Raw genomic sequence first — 22,245 nt, 5'->3', positions numbered from 1 at the left:
TTCGATACATCCGACACTGGAACCCCCTACTTGAAACTTTCTTTTTAAAAATAACATGTTTTTTATGTCTTTCAAGTGCCAGTCTGGGAAAATGAAATTATCCACCAGGTACTCCGAGTCACTTTGTGGTCTTAGCTGTCAAGGTGTCCTCCTTAAATTGGTAAACATGATGTAAGAATATAGAGCTGAATCACCAGACTGATATGGTATGACCATCCATCCATCCATCCATCCATCCATCCATCCATCCATCCATCCATCCATCCATCCATCCATCCATCCATCCATCCATCCATCCATCCATCCATCCATCCATCCATCCATCCATCCATCCATCCATCCATCCATCCATCCATCCATCCATCCATCCATCCATCCATCCATCCATCCATCCATCCATCCATCCATCCATCCATCCATCCATCCATCCATCCATCCATCCATCCATCCATCCATCCATCCATCCATCCATCGATCCATCCATCCATCCATCCATCCATCCATCCATCCATCCATCCATCCATCCATCCATCCATCCATCCATCCATCCATCCATCCATCCATCCATCCATCCATCCATCCATCCATCCATCCATCCATCCATCCATCCATCCATCCATCCATCCATCCATCCATCCATCCATCCATCCATCCATCCATCCATCCATCCATCCACCCATCCATCCACCCATCCATCCACCCACCCATCCATTCACCCACCCATCCACCCGTCCACCCGTCCGCCCGTCCGGCCGTCCGCCCGTCCGTCCGTCCGTCCGTCCGTCCGTCCGTCCGTCCGTCCGTCCGTCCGTCCGTCCGTCCAACCGTCCATGCGTCCATCCATCCATCCATCAATCTTCGTCGCATTTGCTTTAACAATTCCTCTTTCATTCGCCATACAGATGCTTTGGAAAAACACCTTACTACCAGTGGCCATAGTGCCAGAAGGGTGCGTGAAGCCATTCAGAGAGTCCGCTCCCTTTCCAGATCATCTACTTTTGCAGTGAAGGACAAAATGGGACGAGATTGCGACAACAAGCTGCCCCTGGTTGTTACTTTCCACCCAAATCTTCCTCTTCTTCAGAAATCACCTCTAACAACCACAACATTCTCCTCACTTCCGATAGACTCCAACGAGCCGTCCCTGAAAAACCCATCATCGCCCACAGACAAGCAAACTACGAGGCCTACTTGTGCGTGCTGCTGTTCCACCTCTAACTTCTTACCCCACACCCATTCAGCATGGTACTTTCAATTTGATCGTACTTTGAGATGCATCGTCTGCAGCCACCATATTGTTCAATCCAATTCCATCACCAGCCACAGAGTTTGCGGCATCCAGTATGTTAACGAAACCAAAACCACCCTCAAGAAGCCATTCTATGGTCACAGATCCACAGTCAACACCATGAAGACTAAGACCCCAGTTGGGAAACTTTTCAGGGGATTGAATCCTTAGGTAGCCGTCCTGACCTAGAACGAATCAGCAGAGAGAGGCTATAGATGCAACGCCTTCGTACCATTCAACCTCATGGGCTGAACATTCAGGAAGGACATGACTAACTTTTCCTCTGTTCCTTACTCCTTCTCCCCCCCCCCCCCTTCACTCATCTTCTCACAGCTCTCCTCCCCTCCTTTTTTATCCACACCTGTCTTTTTCCCTCTCCAGTTTATTCCCTACCCTGTGCCTTTAATCCTCTCTTTGTCTCTCCACTGTTTATCTCCTACCTCTCCTCTTCCCATGTTGCTATCTTCTCACCATCCCTTGTCTACTTATAATCACCTTTCATCTATCTCTTTCTGTTCACCATGCTCATTAACCTGTCTGTATTCTGTGTGTGATTTTGTCCCTTCTGTTACTGTTACTTGTCATTTAGCCTCTGAAGAAGATCCTGCTAAGATCGAGACGCCAGGCCAACTTACTTCCACACGGATATACATTTTGTTAAAGTAACGCACGGACTGTGTCGTCTTTATTATATGAACTCGTTTACTTTATATTTTCCAAGTGTGACTGTCAGCGGCAGTTCCACGATATTAACTTTAATTTAACTCCGGCCAGCGTCTACAAAATAGTAGCAGTGGTGTCTGTTTTTACCTATCGCTATTTAGTACTTTTCAACTCGAAATCTACCACTACCGTATATATTTACACACACGTATTGAAAATATCGCTAGAGAAATTGTGAGTTTACTACAATATTTGTTATAACTTCTCTGTATTATCCACTAAGGATCCGTCCTGCAGGAACATTTGCTATATAATTAGCACTAAAATATTATATACTGTGAAACGATGACATATTTTACCGCTAACTTCTGACGTATCATCAATTTTGAGGCAAATATCTCCTATTATTTTCCTCACATTTCTATTTTACATTGAATGGAACTTTCGTCGGCCACATCATTTAACAGGATGCCGGTATAATATGATTGAAAAGTTATAGAGAAAATTATTTGTATATATTTCCCTCGCAAGAGAACTTGGACAGTTACTTTAATAACGGCAACAATACAAACACGGTGACAGATGCGTCCATAATGGAGGTAGATGATCGCCTAGATATCATTCATCAACCTGACTGAAGTAATCTTGCCCGGAGAAAAATGGTCATCATACTCTTGAGATTTCTCGAAAGCGCCGTTTGAAATTTGTCGTCATACACAGTAATCATCGTTACGGAATTACTCCCCCCCCCCCTCCCCTCACCGCCGACCGCTGAGTGACGCATGTAACCACACCTCCATAGCCACCATACTTATAGAATGTTATTAACCAGTACCGAAGTTTGTCAAGGACTAACTGGATTTTCTAAGAAGTAATATTTGTTTGTAACTAGTCTTACATGGATTTTACGGATTGCCATAACTATTATAGCAAATTTAGGCGGGCGGTGTGACTTACCGTACTCATCCGGAAGTGAGACTAACCTGAACTTGAATAATTCGGCTCCTTGTAGAGCACCCGCCACGCCCCCCCCCCTTGACCCCCATTTCAAGTTAAAATTGATTGTATCAAATTTTCGTAACTTCTACTCAGCCATTTTTTTTTTATTTTTACAAATAACATATGCCCTATCAATCACTTATTGTAGAAGTTACAGCTATATATACCAATACTTCTTACATTCATTGCCTGAAGATTTTCTTCTAATTTGGATTCGTTTCCTCCAAACTTCGTTACTTTTATACGTGTCGGAACACTGTACTGTACGTGTAATCTAACCATTCAAATTTTGATTGGTATAAATATATATATATATATATATATATATATATATATATATATATATATATATATATTTATATATATATATGTGATGTCCGGGCACGGAGCTGAAAAGCCGGCTAAAATTAGCTGAAGACGAAGACGAAAATCCGCAACACAAAAACACACACCGACGAAAGTCCGTAGTAAAGTAATAAAACAACTTGTATTTACAGAGATATTTACACCGTTCCTCACAAAAAACACGAAAACAAGGAAACAAAATAACTGTACAATGATACACTCTAAACGCTATAGAATGGTTGGATATATACTCGAAATATTATAAACGTGCTCGTAGGTCACAAATGGTGATAATTTAGCTCGTAAATACCGTGTTGGCTTGTAGGCTTTCAACACCCAAAAACATAAAAATAACTTTTCTATGGAAGGCCGAATAAGCAACTCTGCCACTACACCGGCCCCTTAATTGTACAAACTAAGCATGTTTGACAATTACCCTAAACATTTTCTGGTAGAACAATGAATAATACAACAAGGATAACAAACTAAACATTATTTTAAAAGCAAACTAGCACACTTACTTCCAAACATGTAGAAAACGCATAGTAAAAAAAAACAAAGTTCTCAAACAAAATAACAGCTCAAAAACTTAAACTTTTGCTTACAAATTACAAAATCAACTTTGTGTTTACAAAAGAGATAATTAGGTCTTCACGACCTTTACCCAAGGGCGCCTGGCTCACCTTGGTAGCTACATGCATTATTACATTGAACAAAGGAATGCAAAACTTGGCTCAATACTCAACTGAAAGTAAGTCAAAAATGTCAGGTTAACATAACAATAGTAAGAAATTTCACATGGAGAGGTGAATTTAGATCACATCAGACCTTCACGGTCTTTATCCAAGGGCGCTAGGCTCACCTTGGCACATACATAGAGCAAGCTTTATTCATCAGCCTCTAATAACAGGCACAGTTTGGCTATTGGCCGCTCTAATTCACTGGAAGCAGTTTTTACCTTTACCCGCCTAACCTCTCCCCTTTGATCTGACAATACTGAGGTGATACGTCCCATCAACCAAGAATTTCTCGGGGCGTTATCTTCTACTATCAAAACTATGTCTCCAGGCTCAAAGTTCCTCTTTGGTTTCAGCCACTTTTGACGCTGCTGAAGTTGAGGTAGGTATTCCCGAAGCCATCTTTTCCAAAATAGGTCAGCAAGAAACTGAGCTTGTCTCCAACGTCGTCGCACGTAGACATCTGTCTTGACGAAGACTCCAGGTGGGAGATTTGGTTTGCCTTTCAGAAGAAGTAAGTGGTTTGGTGTCAGGGGTTCCACATCGTTGAGATCGAGGGACACAGTAGTTAAAGGACGACTGTTTATTGTTGCCTCCACCTCACACAAACAGGTTTGCAAACTCTCATCACTTAATGTTTGTGACCGCAATAGAACATTTAGGATCTGTCTCACAGTTCTGATTTGACGTTCCCAGACTCCACCATAGTGTGAACCAGTTGGTGGGCTGTATTTCCAGTCAACATTGACTTGTAACATTTCACTTCGAATCTTTGAGTCATTCCATTCTTGAATATTCTGTTTCAACTCTCTATCTGTTGCCACCAAATTGGTTCCATTATCAGACCAAATTTCACCAACTTGTCCTCTCCTAGCGATGAATCTACGGAGTGCATTGATACAGGAATCGGTGTCGAGAGCATGTGCTACCTCCAAGTGTACTGCACGTATTGCAAAACACGTGAAGACCACTCCGTATCTTTTCACTAACGAACGTCCCTGTTTGACATTGAAATGTCCGAAGAAATCCAGAGAAGTACACGAGAAGAAGAATACGAGAAGTCGGTAAATCAGCCATCTTTTGTTCACCAGCCTTTGCTCGCAAACGCCGACATGTTACACACTGGTTAATACATTTACATACCAGTGCATGCGCACTCACAACCCAATACTTTCTTCGCAGATGCGACAGAGTCAGGGCTCTTCCTCCATGGTGTAACTGTGTATGGATTTCTCTCATTATCATCTCGGATACAATAGATTTCTTGGGAAGGATGTACTGATGTTTCTCACATTCAGGCATGGCTGACCGACTGAGTCGTCCTCCCACTCTCAGCACTCCATCTTTGTATCTCGGATCCAGCTTGTAGATAGGGCTTCTTTTCTTAACTGATCCGCCCTTAGAGTTGTCTCGTAAGGAAGCAATTTCATCAGGAAATGCTTGATTCTGAACAAATTTCACGACTGAAACTTCTGCTTCTTCCAAGTCGGAGACAGACAAATTCATTTTGAATCTCCTTTGTCTGGGATGTCTCATTTTCTCATCTATTTCCATTGGCTCTTGACCCTTCAAACTCTTACGAAGATCACTCAGCTGCTTTAGTACTGACATCAGTTTCAACATCCATGCAATGTGACACTTGAGCTTGAACCAGCTTGAGTACTTGCTGATCAACTCATTCATGGTGTTCTTGGCTACGTTGGTAGACGTAGCAGCAACCGTTGCCGTCTTTTTAACCTCTGGGTCTTTCAAAGATATATCTCGATCAAATTTCTGTCTTAAGGGCCATTCGTTCTCATGCAGCCAAAGAAAATCTGGTCCAAGGATCCACCTATGGCATCGTATTAGGTCGTCTGCATACAGACCTCTCGATGCGTCATCAGCTGGGTTTTCTGAAGATTCCACATACGACCATTGACTTGGCTGGGAAGTGTCAGTAATAATGGCAACCCTGTTGGCTACAAAAGTATGGTATCTCGCTGAACTATAACTGACGTATCGAATTACTGAGGTACTGTCTGTCCAAAATGTCACACCGTCCAGTTTGATATGCAGGTCTCTCTCCAAGGATTTGAAGAGTCTCACAGACACTGTAGCCGCTGTGAGTTCTAACCGTGGGATGGTGACTTGTTTGAGGGGGGCAACCCTTGCCTTCCCCATCACAAATGCGCAATGAATTTGGTTTTCTTCATTCACGAAACGAACATATGCAGCAACACCATAACCGCTTTCACTAGCATCACTGAAAAGGTGTAGCTGGGTGTTTCTGACATTGTCATAACCATCTGACTTGAGACATCTGTTGACCTTGAAGTCTTTCAACTTTGGCAATTCTAACAGCCATTTTTTCCAACATTTCAGATGCTCGTCTGGAATATCGTCATCCCAAGCCAATTTCATTCTGCAAAGGTCTTGGAGAATTCTTTTTGCAACTAACACAAATGGGGCGAGAAATCCTAACGGGTCATAGATCGAAGCAACTATCGATAGGATCCCCTTTCTAGTGTATGGCCTCTCATTCACTGTCACTCGGAATTGAAACTGATCTGATTCCACACACCATGAGACTCCAAGAGTTCTGTCAATTGGTAGTTTGTCTTTCTCCATATCTAAACTCTTGATCCCTTCTGCTCTTTCACCTTTGGGAATGGTATCCAAGACCAATCTACTGTTGCTGACCCATTTGGTCAAACGGAATCCTCCTCTGCCCAATAGTTCTCTCAATTGTTTCATCAGAATAATAGCTTCCTCTTCGGTCCCTACTGATTTTAACATGTCGTCCACGTAGAAGTTTTCCTTTACAGCTTCTACGGTTCTTTTATCGAAACCATCTCCAAAGTCATCGGCAGTTTTATGCAACGCATAGTTGGCACAACTCGGTGATACCGCACCGAACAAGTGCACCATCATTTTGTATTCTCGTAAGGGTTGGTCAGTATTTCCATCTGGCCACCAAACAAAGCGTAGGAGGTCACGATGTTCCCTTTGCACTCGAACCTGGTAGAACATCGCTTCAATGTCTGCCATGAGGGCAATTGGCTCCATTCTGAAGCAAAGAAGGACTCCAACCAATGAATTTGTAAGGAGTTTGTCATTGCAGGAGTTTGTCATTTAATGATACTCCCTTGAATTTGGCTGCACAGTTGAATACCACACGTATTTTCTTCTTCTGAGGATAGTAGACTCCATGGTGAGGAACATACCACACCTTGCCATCATCACGATGTGTCTCTTAATCTGTTATCGCAACTGCATAGCCTTTATCCAGCAGCCCTTGCATGAAACCTTTGTAGTCCTCATAGTACTTTGGATCCTTCTGAAAACGACGTTTCATGTTGGTAGCCCATTGCACTGCCAAGTCTTTATTGTTTGGCAAGCAAGAATCTTCTCGTTTAAGAGGTAGGGCTGCTTCATAGTGACCATTCACCAACTTTGCTGACTTATCTAACTGTTGGAGGAATTGGTGATCATCTCTAGATTTTTCAGGTATCTCTTCTGAAATCCTTTCGCTGAAGTCGTAGTTAAACTGAGAAGTTAACATTTCATCTATAGTCCGCAAACTGACGTAGTTGACATGAACCTTCATGCCACTCTTTATTGGACCATTCACAGTCCATCCCAGACATGTACGTACAGCATAGGGTCCATCTCCCTGGCTGTTAACCATTTTCCATGGTTCTAATGTTTTATGGGCATTTTGTCCAATGAGCAATCCAACTTCCGTTGCCTTTGAGTCCGGTATTGAGACTCTTCTCAAGTAAGGCCATTTTCTCAAATCATCTTGAGTAACAATGTCTTCTTTGTTAACTGGAATCCGTTTTTGGAAGTACACTGTTGGCAATGGCAAGGATTTCAGTCCTTGTAGGTCGCACACTTCTAAATTCACAACAAATCGGCTATCCACCAGTCCATCATTCGGCAGTGTACTTAACAGTATTTTGGTCTTAGGTCCACTGACACACAACTGCTTAGCAAGGTTCTCTGAGATAAAGGTGTCAGAACTACCAGTGTCTAAGAAGGCATAAGTCTCGACATCTGTTGACTTAGATGTCACTCGCACTGGCACAACAGGCATGGATGTCTTATTGACTCCGGCCCCCATACAGATACTAGTCCCTGGTTGGGTGTCAACACAACTCGTCTTTACTGTAGTGGTTGTTTCTCTGGGTGCTTGGTTTAAGCAGTCACCCAATTGGCTTGTGGGCTTACGTTCGGGCTGTTTACCATAATGAAGTACTGTAGGGTGCAGTTTCCGACATACTTTACAAATAAGTCTATCCTGCTTGCAATCTTTACTTATATGATTACCATCAAGACATCTGAAGCACAGTCCTTTAGTACGTAGGAAGATCAACTTTTCTTCATGTGTTTTGGAGCCCAATTCTCTGCAGACTTCTAGCATGTGGTTATTGCCACAATACAAGCATTTAGTATATTCTATACTCCTTCCTTCGTTCTTGGATCTTGATTTCTGCTCCTGTATAATTGTACTGAAACCTTTAAAGGACTTTCTGTTTTGCCTGAATTTACTACAGGCCTTTGAACTCTCCATACTTATGTCACCGTAAATCGAGTCGGTTGCTATCTTCACTTGTTCTCTGACAAACTCAACATAGTCGTGGAATCCTGCTAACTTATGACTCTTCCCTTTGATTCTGTAGGCTTGCAAGCGCCATCTTTCTCGTAGTCTATAAGGAAGTTTGCTAACCAACTTCATTATACTCTCTGTCTGGTCCATTTTTCTGAGGATCTCACTTTCATTAATAGCGTTACCAAACACAACACAGAATGTAAGGTAATCTTTCATAGCCGCTGAGTTTTCTCCTTTAATAGGTTGCATCATTTCTATTTCTTTTCTGTAAGAACTCAAGATTCTAAAGTCATTGCCGTACTCCTCCTCTAGCTCTCGTCTAGCCTGCTCATAACCTCTCTTTGGGTCTTTCCCCATGCAACTTCTTACTAGCTCTCTAGGCCTACCAGATGTAAGCTGCTGTAAGTAGTATAGCCTATCTTGGTTGTTGTCTGTTAGTTGCTCAATGTTGTGTTCAAAAGCAGCAATAAAAGCTCTGTAATCTTGAACTTTACCATCGAAAATTTGCAACTCACGCCTAGGAAGTGTAACAAGCTTTTGCTGGTCTATCATCATTCTTGAGATCTCTGTTTGGGATCGAATCAAGTTGTGTACACCACTGGAATCAACTTTTTCGTCAGACTTTGTCAGCAGGCTTTCTTTGTCACTTGATTCTGGGTTGTCATATTTCTTGAACACATTTGCCTTTGCCTCTGCCAACTTCATTTCAACTTCTAACTCTTAATCCTCCCGTTGTTGTTTGAGCAATCTTTATTTCTCTTCAATTTCTCTTCTTTTCCTCAACATTTCAACCCTAACTTTTAGTCCCTCCAACTTGGCTTCCTCTTTCATACGCTCTGTCGATGCTACAGTCCTTACTGATGAGGCCTTTGAATTTTTGGAACCCTTACTGGAAACCTGAGAAATACTATCTTGAGGTTTTATGTCGACCTCTCTTCCTTTAATCCATTCAGACATTGCCTTGGAAAACTGTTGATATTCTTCCGATTTCGATTGGTAATAGGTGCTGTTCTCCTCTGTGGCCTCTTCCTCATTCAACGTAGCAATGTATGCCTTATGGGCTTCTGAAAAATCAACAAAGTTTCTGTCATACAAAGACACCTTTTCTCGAATTTTCTCATCCTCAACTGACGGTAACGTTATAAGATTTGATATCTCATTTTTTAATCGAGTCGAGGTACGTAAGAACTTAGCTCTTTCATTTTTGAGAGCCTCCATATCGTTGGTTAAGGTATCGTATCAAAGTAACGAAATAATGTCTCTTATAAGATTCCTTAGTGCTGACCCTTATAGGCTTCCGTAGAGAATGTTCAAGAAGCAGCACTCGCGCACTGCTTTCACTGAAACTGTAGCCCTGTTATACGAGAACTGTAACTAACCTAGATACTGTGCGCACTACATATACAGTAGATAGATTTGCCTACTTCCGCTATAGCCTATCCACATTTCAATCAGTAGGGAGGGGTCACAAAAAGGTTCGTAATCATAACGTATTGTTAACATATAAAATAAACAGTCCATCGTAAGGTTTCGTAAACACATAACCAAGGTATTTACCATGTGATGTCCGGGCACGGAGCTGAAAAGCCGGCTAAAATTAGCTGAAGACGAAGACGAAAATCCGCAACACAAAAACACACACCGACGAAAGTCCGTAGTAAAGTAATAAAACAACTTGTATTTACAGAGATATTTACACCGTTTCTCACAAAAAACACGAAAACAAGGAAACAAAATAGCTGTACAATGATACACTCTAAACGCTATAGAATGGTTGGATATATACTCGAAATATTATAAACGTACTCGTAGGTCACAAATGGTGATAATTTAGCTCGTAAATACCGTGTTGGCTTGTAGGCTTTCAACACCCAAAAACATAAAAATAACTTTTCTATGGAAGGCCGAATAAGCAACTCTGCCACTACATATATATATATATGTGTATATATATATATATATATATATATATATATTTATTTATATATATATATTTATATATATATAAATATTACAAAAGAAAACCAGAGAAATAAGATATGACTCATAATTGACAAATAAGGAGTAAGTTTTAGAAAATATATTGGAATTTTCGGTCCCTCTAGGACCTTCGTCAGCAATACTTAGGAGTCGAATGAATAGTACAAAATGTAGCACAATAAAGTATGACGCTAGATAAGTGTTAGTTGCAATGATGGAATTAAAACCAAATAAACCATAACTATACAAGAAGCGGATTAAGGAGATTGAAATGTTCGGAAACTGGGAATCCTGCAAAATTATTATTCTATTAATGTCATTTACATATTCTATTGTGTACTTTGCAAAGATGGCAATTATGTAGGTGAAACAGGCTCCCGGTTCCGCTTACGTTCGTGATAATTTTGCAGGATTCCCAGTTTCCGAACATTTCAATCTTCATAGTCATTCTCTAAATAACCTTAAATGTATTTTAATTGCCTCAAACTTCAAATCAACTACTGAACGTAAACGTAAAGAAATCAATTGGATCTTTCGTATTAAGTCTCACATCACCGGCCTCAACAAAGACTTGGGACCCCTTAACAACTATCAGTTCTACAAGCATATGTAATCCGTTCTTTGCTCCTTAATCCGCTTCCTGTAAAGCCATGGTTTATTTGGTACGGCTGTGTTGGGTATTCTGTCGCTAATGTGCAGTTTCTCAGAGATGTTTTGGACTGTGCTGAGTCCGTGGTCTTGTATTTTTTGGGTTATATTCTCCGAGAGTAACTTCTTATATTTCGGTTTGTCCATATCGTAGAAGTTCCTTGCTGGGATGAAGATTCTTTTGGAGGAGTTGATTTTCTTCACGTCTTCTGTGAGCGTTGTTTGGAAGTCGTCGTTTACTTTTCGAAACTTTATGTTTTCCACTATGTCCAGCATGTCTAGTTCGAATCCTATCATTTCTTCAGTTTGCCGTGGCGCTCGTCTGGACTAATATCCATACAAATGGTCACTGTTGGGTTCGTCTCCACTTCTAGTCTCTTCTGTGTCGGTGTATGAGTTCAGGAAGAAGACGCTTTCCATCGCATTCGTTTTATCACACTTTCAACTTTCTCCAAGAGCCGTTTCGTATATTCCCTACACGATGGCAACGGTATGTTCTTACTCGAGTAGTCCATGATGAACGAATCCATGATGATAGACGGTTAGTATTCTGCGTAAATATTGTACAAGAGTGCTCGACGTGGAATCAGGGAGTCCAATAATATCACATTTAATGGTGGCCAATATTCACAAAGAGTGCTCTATGCCAAGGCAGAGCTAGAATACCACATAATATACTTAACTAAACTATCATCATACTGCTACTCGGAGTTTCACGGTTACGGCTCGCGCACCGATCATCAGGCAACTGAACAACATAGGCTATCTCGGCTTCAGGCGTGTGCGTTTACCGTTGCCATGGCGACAGTGCGATAACAGCTCTGTTCTCTTGTTGATGCATCTGTCTTTTGATTGTATTATGGCAAGCTTCTCTTCCATGCATAGATTGCATGATCCTGATTCGCGTTGGTGAGTGTCGGATTGCTTCAATATGTTCCATCAATAGTGTAATCTCTCCCCTTGCTTTTTAGTGCCCAGATGTGCTTGGATAGTTCTGTCTCCTTTTCATATTTTTTGTCGCGAAACGACTTCGTGTGGTTGTGGTACTCATCGTTCCTGATTCCTAATACTAATGAAATATTCATTGTTATCGTTTGTTAAATATTTTGCCACCAATCCAAAATTCATAGCCTATTTTTATATTATTGCATTATTCCCTTTATAGTGTATACATCATAAAATTGATATTTCACTGGGGTTTTATATTAGCCAACATTGTCGTTTCAGCAATTAGTACGATTATTTGTTGCTATATATATTGCCATATTGTGTTTTGTACTGTCGTATCAATCATGACGGACAATAAACCCCAAACACGAACCTCCGACTTTTTAGGTTATCGGTTAGATTTACCCGGGTTGTTTAGTGGTGATGGTACGGAAGACTTTAGACAATTGATAAGAAGGCTAGAGGTTGCCGTTTCCGCATCTCGTGATACAAGTTGAAGCAACTCTACATACCATTCTATCTGCTCGTCTTACCGGAGCTACATTCAACTTCTGGGACTCTCTAGCAGATGATACGATACCAAAAAGGACTACGTGAAAGCCAAAGAAAAGCTAAAACCAACTTTTGGGAATCGTCTACTTACATCAACATTCCAAACCAACATGCGAGCCAGACACAGACTAACAGGCGAACCGTTAGAAGTGTATGCGGCTGAACTCTCTAAAATGGTAGCTGAAGCTTTCCCATAGTACGGTAAAAATTGCCATCGAAGGAGAATGCTTTAAACGTTTCACCATCGGTTTAGAACATATTTACAACTGAAAATACATGAACTGGGCGCAACCACATTCAGCCAGGCTATCGACTATGCGGGATGGATTGAAAGAGCCAATCAGGCGAGAAACATTACCGTTCTCACAACCCTTCATTCATCACCACCAACCCAACCATCTTCTTTACATGTGACACCCCCAGGGAAACCTGAAACTCCAGTTGATTTCTGAAGACAGACTAGAGAACCTTCAAAAGGCAATAAAAAAATTAACTGACAAGGTAGACAGTCTTGAAATAGGACTTCACGAGGAACGTCGAAATTTCCACCGAACACGTGTTGATCACTCACTAAACCGAAACACATACACAGGTTATCCTCAACTTAGAAATAAGTACCGAAATGAGCCAGACCGATGTCAATCGCCTTCCCAACATAGAGATCGATATCCTTCTCCTTCTCGTGGAAGAGACCAATATCGACAATCGTCACCATACAGGGAACGGTAACCATCCCAATCACCATATCGTGACCAATACCGACCATCGTCACCTCATCTGGACCAATATCGACCATCGTCGTCATACCGGGAACAGTACCGATCCCAATCACCACATCGTGATTACTATCGTGCTCAGTACCCATCTTCTTGACAACGACGCCGACCTCCATCTCCACACAGTAATCAATATCACCAAGGTCAGCGATCTTACCGCCCAAATTCACCCTGAAGGTCATCACAAGGTCAGACATATCGTGTTGAATCGGACTCTGCTCCGCACCGTCGGGACAGTCCTGGAAAATCGTGTTTCGTGTCAGGACCAGGGAAACGGTTATTAGTTGACGAAGCGGGTCACTCGCCAGTTAAATCTCAGAAGGGACCCAACCCACCCCCGACATTGGTATTGTCCAAGAAGTTAAATCTATTAAAGACGATTTCATCCCTTACATTCCCATCATTATAGAGGATGTTCCAGTCGACGCCTTCATCTACACAGGATCAAAAATACCCCTTATCAACGAGGAATTACGTAATAAACTCCCCACCCTCAGTAAACTTGTTAAGGAACAACCCTTCATCATCAGGAAATCTGCAACGGGACACTTTATTGATTCTGCAGGAACTGTTACAGCAAACATTTCTGTCGGGTGAAACCTCTTCCAGGAAAAAAATTCTTATCGCAAGAAACATCAAGCAACCAATTCTACTTGGATGGGATTTTCTCATGCGAAATGAAGGAAAAGTGGATGTCTTAAATGGTACTATTAGTATTAGAGGTGACGAAATCTACATGCTGACTAAATATAGGAATACCCCGGCAAGCTGAAATCTCATACTACAAGACACTGTGACAATTCCCTCAGAGACACAAGTGCAAGTCGGAGCCAAACTAGAAACTTCACCCTACAGAGTGTACCCAGACGAGAAATGTTTGTATGCTAGAGCCACAACAATTCCACCAACCAGACATCCTTGTCGCCCGAGCTTTAACCAACGTCAAAGATGGGCACACATTTACAACGAAACCTATTAGACAGTGAGCTTATAGAACTTCCCCGAAAATGAGAGTTGAAATCGACAAACAAATTCAAACGCTCTTAGAAGATGATATCATCGAAGAAAGTATAAGCCCTTTTTCCTCTCCGATTGTAATGGTTAAAAAGAAGAATAATTCTTGTAGATTTTGTGTCGACTATTGAAAACTCAATTCAGCAACAATTAACGATTCGCATCCACTTCCGCGAACTGATGATACTCTCGACGCTCTTCCTGGATCTTTATATTTCGGTACGATAGATCTGACCAGTGGCTACTGGCAGATAATGATGGAACAACCCGACAGGGAGAAAACCACTTTTAATACCGGATCTGGATTATACCACTTTAAGGTAATCCCGATGGGATTGACAAATGTCCCATCAACATTTCAGAGACTTATGGAATTAGTGTTGAGAGGTATTCACTGGACCTCCTGCCTGGTATACCTTGAAGACATCATTGTTCTTAGACAACGGTTTGAACAACATTACCAGAATCTGCGAAATGTTTTTACTCGATTTCAGGAAGCTGGTCTGATGATTAAATTGGATTGGCCGCCTACTAAAGAAAATTCATCAAAATTTCGCTTATCTGGCATCCCCTCTACATGAACTGACAAGAAAAGACGTACCATTTGAGTGGACACCACAATGGCAACTTTCCTATGACATGTTGAAAGAAAAGCTGACGTCACCACCTCTCTTAGGTTATCCAGATTTCTACAAGCAATATACATTGTACACCGATGTCTCATTCTTTGTTACAGGAGCAGTGCTAAGTCAGTTGAGAGATGGAAAAGATGTTGTCATAGCATACGCCAGCCATACTTTTACAAAGACAGAGCGGAGATGGGCTACGTATGACAAAGAATGATACGCAATCGTATGGGCAGATAAACACTTCAGGCACTATCTAGCTACGTCATACTTCTCCATCTACACTGACCATAAACCGTTAGTTGGCCTTAAGAAGATACCAATCCAAAATGACCCAACGGGCCGCAGAGTACCTTATAAAGTATTGTCCGGGAAAGAACAACGGTAATGCAGATGCACTCCCACGATTACCGCAGACTTCTGACCAAGAAGAAACAGTACACCCTACTATGCAATTGCCACAAGAGGACATGGGTATCAACAGCCTTTCAGGGAAGAAGCCAGCACCGTTGATCCTAATCAACAGACTATGCCACATGAAAAGTCTCGACCATCTCAAGGACAGACGGAACCGAATAAGTCGAATATAAACAGGAAATACCCTGAGACATTACCAGTAGTTGTATCACTTACAAGTGATCCCGATATCCTGCGAGAACGCCAACTGTGCCGATGACATCCTGAACCGAGTTATATGGTGGACTACTACTGACCACAGACCACCTAAAGAACCCGTCGAAAATGGAAGAACTTTACGGAAGCTTTGGTGGGAATATCCAAAGTTGACACTGATTGATGGTATACTTTATCGACGCTACTATTACCAGGACGATCCTGCCTTCAGACGTTCATTCCGAGTGATATGGTTACTGAGACTGTGAGACACATCAATTATTACACGGTGGTGGATATTCTGGACATCTAGGCTTCGACAAGACTCTACGAAAGGCGCAACAATGCTACTATTGGCCATTCATGCAGAGAGATATAACAGAATATTGCTCAACTTGCAGATCATGTAACTATCGAAGTCAACCAAATCCTAGGAGCAAAGCCCCTTAAAAAGCATCAGGGTATACATACCATTGTAACTGGTGTGTGCTGACATTACCGAATTGCCGATAACACCCAAGGGAAACCGATACGTTCTTGTTATAATGGATCATTTCTCGAAATATGTCAATCTCTATGCGATGCCAGACCAGAAGGCTACAACTGTTGCCAAGTGCATTTTCGAGAACTACATTAAGCAACGTGGTATTCCAGAACAAATTCACACGGACCAAGCACGACAATTCGTAGGCGAAGTAATCAAAACTCAGTGTGAAGCACTGGGTGTCAACAAAACTCGGACGACTCCTTAACATCCCCGATCAGACGGGTTAATTGAGAGGTTCAACCGAACCCTAAAAGATCAACTAGGTAAACGTTTGCTCCAAAACAACGGCACAAGGAACGACTACCTGGGACATGTTGAATTTGCTTATAATACAGCAACTCACTCCACCACCGGATTCAGCCCATATTTCCTAATTCACGGTACAGATGCAAGAATCCCGGCGACATTGATCTCGTCCCCGTTATCGAAACCGTCATCGGCAACAGGGACACCGGAAGCATTGTACATCCCTCAAGATCTGAGCCGCCTACAAATAGCTTTTCGACAAGTTTTGGAAGACTCCATTGCTGCTCAAGATAATCAGAAATTCTACTACGATGCCAATATGAAATACAAACCTTTTTCCACCGGTGATCTAGTTATGCTGTGTTTCCACTTCTTTCTGTAAACAGTGAAACACCGTGAGGTCATCATGATTCACGCGTGTGCATTTGTGACTCCATTTCGGGAAAGAAAAATTTGACCTGTGGAAGCCTCTACTGACCGAGCCACACATCGTTTTTGAACGAGCTTACTGAGGCTGAAAGGTAAATAAATCATTTCGAAAAAATCGGGTCTTGATCTATAATTGCTATAAGGCATATTGATAGATTTAATACTGGCTAGAGCTAGGATTACAATAGGCGTACTTGGTACTTACGAATAAAAAGCTGTTTCGCTGACAACGCGATCATATTGAATTAGCGTGAGGCCCAATTTCGCGAAATCAAAATAGAGAAGTCAAACCTGAAACTAAGTCTTAGAGGATAACCAAATCAGCACACTTGGACCCCCATGGGGGACCCATGCCCCCCCCCCCCCGTCGTGATGCGGCTGGCGCCACCACTGCCAAGGATTGGGTGACATTTCAGCTATTTTAGGTACTAATCTACTACAAAATCAGCTATTAGGGTAGAGTGTCTCAACTAAAACTTCGCCCTCCGCTAGCTGTGTATGTCTTGATACAGGCTAGGTGAAATCACTGTCAGTCTGTCAATGTTATTAATTTCCTACAATTATTTTTCAAAAGTTTGCAACTTTGTGGGATATTAAAGCACTATCTCTGTAGTTTATAATGTCATACTCATAGACGCGTGAAACACAAACTTCAATCAATATTGCGGATTACAAAGGCTGAGCAATTAGGCCTACTGTAAACATATTCATATTATCAAAACAGGATAGGCTACTGTAGGATAGGCTAAAACAATATTGGATTTTTTATTGTTTACATTTGTTAGAGATATAGATTTAACCTACATGCATAACGGCACGCCGTCATCTAATGTCATATATGGGGACAAGGTTTATATATACCGCCTATTTGAAAAGAATCTTACAAATCCTATGAACTGTAGATTAAAGCGTACTCATTCTCCCCAGGATGGAATACAGGCTATACTTTTTATGGTCTTGTTTTTAATTTGTGTCTAGTAACTCATTAATTGGCTTCTTTTCCTGAAATAGCTATTCCCTCATGACCTGCCCTCAAGCTCAAAATTGTTTCCATGTTTGTGTACAATTTTTAACAGCAGTTGGGGGCCTACCAAAATGGTGAAAATCGATGATCTGTCAACAACACTGATACCTTGCGATGTTGGTAACATCTGTCATACGGTCGGTGAATGGAGGGCGTTAACTGCTTCTGGAAATGGAAACTGTTTGTACAACAGTATTTCCATTTTACTTAATGGTAAGAAAAATATTTTCATGTTAATTGTTCTATGTAAATTGTGTTCAATGGCTCCAGGATCCAAAATAAGGTGGGGTTAAAAGAGTTGTTAAGCCCGAATTGAAGGGGAAATGTGAAATAAATACTGAGAAAAATGTCATGTCATAAGTATGTAGACAAAATACATAGTATGTAATATTTTTTTTACTAGAAAACCTAGATGTTTGTGAATTGTTTTTATACTGTAAAATGAAACATTAAGGTGTTTTAGATTGTCATGTATTATGAAGAATATGCTTATATACATTACATTACATGTTAATAATTTTGCAATTTCTGAGTTAGTCTAAGAGCTGTATACACTGCAAAGTTTTGTTGTTGATTTCATTGTAGTGGGAAGCAATTAATTATGGAAAGCAGACTAATTGGTTATGTTCGGAATGGCTGCCCTACAGTGCTGATGGACACATACTACCCCTCTCTTAGCATTCTTGAAAGTGGCTAAAAGGCTGATAGTTTCACTAAACATCTGTCTGATGGCGACGTTATATGACGGTGCCATGTAGTATTTGCGGTACATGCCTGTCTCGTTGCAACCTGAACACTGTTTGAAAAGTACTGATGTGCCTATGCACATATTTAGACCTACATTTGCACCTACGAACGTAAGCAGTGTAGGTCTATATATCCAAATCATGCCAATCTTTGGCTTGTTTGATCCACGTCACACCCATAGATTTAGGAAGCTAGAAGAGTTGGCTTTTGGGAACTGTGAATTTTGCATACACTAAGCTTTTTATCAACAACAACAACAAAACATTTTCACGAATGAATAAAATACGATAAATAAATTATTTATTCATTTACTTATTATAATTATTAATATTTATTATATTTATTAACAGGTGACGAACGTTTGGCTACAGAGTTGCGGGTTTCTACTGCTGCAGAGTTAGTCAACAATATGCATAGTTACGCAAATCATCCACATATAGTTAATGTAGCCCAATCAATCAATGATCCAGTTAATGTACTGTGGCAATGCCTGTTAGGGCCAGATTCAAGTAAACTGCTTAGTACCACAACATTGATTGACGCAATCCAAAATGAAGCGGAAAAAACTGCAATACCAAAGCGGTGGAGTTCGATGTTACATATTTTTGCACTAAGCACAATTCTGCAAACGGATATTGTATCTGTCTACCCAACAGTTAGCAATTACTCTCATAGATCTCTTCTTCATGTAAGAATACACCCCCTTAGGCAGTATGTTCAAGATAAGTTTCCATTGCCAAGTACTGAGATAGTTGTCATGTGGTCATGTGATGGAGTAATGGATATTACACCAGATACAACATTTACACCAAATCATGTAGTACCATTGGTGATATCATCGAGTCCTAACTCCGAGCAACCTCCGAAAGAGCAGCTTTCAACAAAATGTCATTCAAAAGGCATTCATCAATCAAAATTATCCAGATACTTTTCTACACCACCAACCAAGAAGCAACGCACATTCGTTGAGGATAATGCAGCCTCTGCTCCGCAAAACGAGGTAACATCACAGATGGGACCTATCAAGCAAGTAGAACACAATGTGCAAGCCCCATCCGTCACCAGTACAGGAGTCACACCGGACAGTACAGGAATTAACACACATGCACTGGTTACAGACATTAGTGATGTTATTCGTGTTATATGCAGCTCTATTACTGATGAAAACAAACTCTGGCTCATAGATCACCGGGAGCCAGAAAGGGCCTTCAAGTTTCCTCCTAGAAAATATAACGACAAAGGTGAGAAACGAGGTGTAAAACAACGCTATTGCTGTAAGGAATGGTTTGAGTCACATGATTTTTTATGCTACTCAAAAGCTGACGATGGACTGTATTGTTTAAGCTGCGTTCTCTTCCCCATATCATCTAGTCGTGGGACGAGGGCCAAAAAACTTATCACAAGTCCGTATCAGAATTGGAAAGACGCCAGATCAGATTTAATCAAGCACTGTGGTGGAGTCCATTACCATCAAAACTCGAAGGCTCTTATGGATGGATTTATTGAGAGAATGAACAATCCATCAATGATGATTGACTATCAGCTCAGCAAGCAAAGCTGGTGAAACGCAACAGATCGTTTATTATTTCTGTTATCAAATGCATTGAGTTATGTGGACGACAAGGGATCTCATTGAGAGGCCACAGAGATGACGATACTATGGAGGGGACCCACAATAAGGGCAATTTCAAGGCTCTAATTGATCTACATATCGATGCTGGTGACACAGACCTGCAAATACATAAGGAAGCATGTGCTCGTAATGCAACATATATGTCAAAAACATCTCAGAACGAATTACTCCTTTGTATCAAGAAGTATATTCAAAAGACATTGGTAGAACAGATAAAAGATAGCAGCGGGTTTTATGGTATCTCCGCAGATGAAGTAACAGATATTTCGAACTGGGAACAAATCGGCCTTGTTGTCCGCTTCTTGAAAAACGGAGAGCCTGTTGAAAAATTAAAAGACTTCATAGAGTGTGAAAGCTGCACGGGCAAAGTAATTTGTGATCGGATCTTACAATCATTGCAGCATGTCGGATTGGACCCAACATTGTGCAGGGCACAAACATACGATGGTGCAGCAAACATGGCGGGGTGTCACAATGGATGTGCGAAACATTTTCAAAAAGTCTCCCCAAGAGCGACATATTATCATTGCGCCAGCCATGAGCTTAATTTGTGGCTGTCTCATGCCTGTAAAGTCCCAGAAATTCATAACATGGTATGTGCACTGAAGTCCGTTGGTATATTCTTTAAATGTTCCCCGAAACGACAGCGAACATTTGAAGAGAGCATTGTCAATGTGAGCGAGAAGACTGCTAGCCCTGAAGATAGTGGGGCTGAAAGTGAGGTTGATAGTAGTGATTCAGAAGATGATAGCTCCATTGATGATGAAATAAGCGAATGTGGTGAAGAGAGTGAGGAGAACGACGAGATGCAACCCGCCCCTGATAATCCTCAATTTCAAGCGGCAAAGAAGAAAATCAAACCCATGTGTGAGACTAGGTGGGTGGAGCGACATACCGCATTCAGTGATTTCGAAGATTTATACCAACCACTTCTTCTGTGTCTGGAAACCATTTCCACGAACCAAGGTGGCAGGACATGGGATGCCAAGTCAAAAACTGAGGCCAATGGCTTACTCCATCAGATAAAAAGCCCTACCTTCATCGCTGCATTTCAAACGGCCTCATATCTCTTTGGTTTCACAAAATCACTTAGTCAGTCTCTCCAAGGCAATTCAATGGATGCGGTCGATGCGTATAAACATATTAGTATCGTGAGAGATCAGTTGAGGAGCATTCGACAATCAAATGGGCGCACGTGCTGGAGTCTGAACATGTAAAAGGAGTCCAGTGATCGCGTTGTTCATCCAAGATCACACGTGATATCGGGGTTTCTCGACCAGCTTCAGTTGGCTTCCGGAACCCGTAAATACTAGGCTAAGCTACACAAAGTATTTAACACAGCAAACAGGTAAATCTGCCAACTTCTGCGTAGAAACCCACATACAATAGGTTATTTAGGGATAGTGCCTACTGCTAAAAAAAATGCCCGTCTCCGTACGTCACCGGCGAAGCGAGGATTCGACGGACGAAATGACGTACAAAGGGCGACGCTGCTGGCTGCTATTGTCTGTGTATTTCAATCAGGTGCACCGGCGCATAGTATAAGAGCTGGAGTAGCTGCGCAACTTCTGAGTTCGGTGTGAAGCAGTGCGGAGCTCCTGCTGCTCTGTCGCAACAACCATCAGATAATAATTGAAGTACATGCATAGCCTACCTATCATGAGATCAACATTTCGTCTTTTCAGGAGCAGCAGTCGACAAACCTTCAACACTAAAGGCCAGTCTGGGCGAATGCAGTCCATCACTGTTTCCAAACGTCCATACCATGATGATGTTGTTATTAATCACCCCCGTCACAAGTGCCAGTGTAGAGCGTAGTAACTCATCTCTTCGCCATATT

The 22,245-nt window shown here is 41.5% G+C and overlaps 3 protein-coding genes across 3 annotated transcripts; 1 reads left to right on the top strand and 2 right to left on the bottom strand.

Moving 5' to 3' along the window:
• Nucleotides 1-4,181: 4,181 nt before the first annotated feature.
• On the bottom strand, nt 4,182-7,077 carry LOC139977314 (uncharacterized). The gene is made up of 2 exons (XM_071986601.1): nt 5,194-7,077; nt 4,182-5,030 (listed from the first exon to the last, which is right to left on the bottom strand). Exons 1-2 carry the CDS (start codon nt 7,075-7,077, stop codon nt 4,182-4,184), a joined length of 2,733 nt encoding a protein of 910 aa, XP_071842702.1.
• A 187-nt stretch (nt 7,078-7,264) lies between these two features.
• LOC139977313 (uncharacterized) lies at nt 7,265-9,328 on the bottom strand. Its single transcript, XM_071986600.1, has one exon. The coding sequence runs from the start codon at nt 9,326-9,328 to the stop codon at nt 7,265-7,267; it is 2,064 nt and encodes a 687-aa protein (XP_071842701.1).
• Nucleotides 9,329-20,431: 11,103 nt separating this feature from the next.
• LOC139977310 (52 kDa repressor of the inhibitor of the protein kinase-like) lies at nt 20,432-21,622 on the top strand. Its single transcript, XM_071986597.1, has one exon. The coding sequence runs from the start codon at nt 20,432-20,434 to the stop codon at nt 21,620-21,622; it is 1,191 nt and encodes a 396-aa protein (XP_071842698.1).
• The last annotated feature ends 623 nt before the right edge of the window (nt 21,623-22,245 follow it).

The sequence above is a fragment of the Apostichopus japonicus genome, chromosome 12 (genome assembly GCF_037975245.1).
Source record: "Apostichopus japonicus isolate 1M-3 chromosome 12, ASM3797524v1, whole genome shotgun sequence".
NCBI classification, from domain to species: Eukaryota; Metazoa; Echinodermata; class Holothuroidea; order Aspidochirotida; family Stichopodidae; genus Apostichopus; species Apostichopus japonicus.
This window is presented reverse-complemented; position numbering and strand designations above follow the sequence as displayed.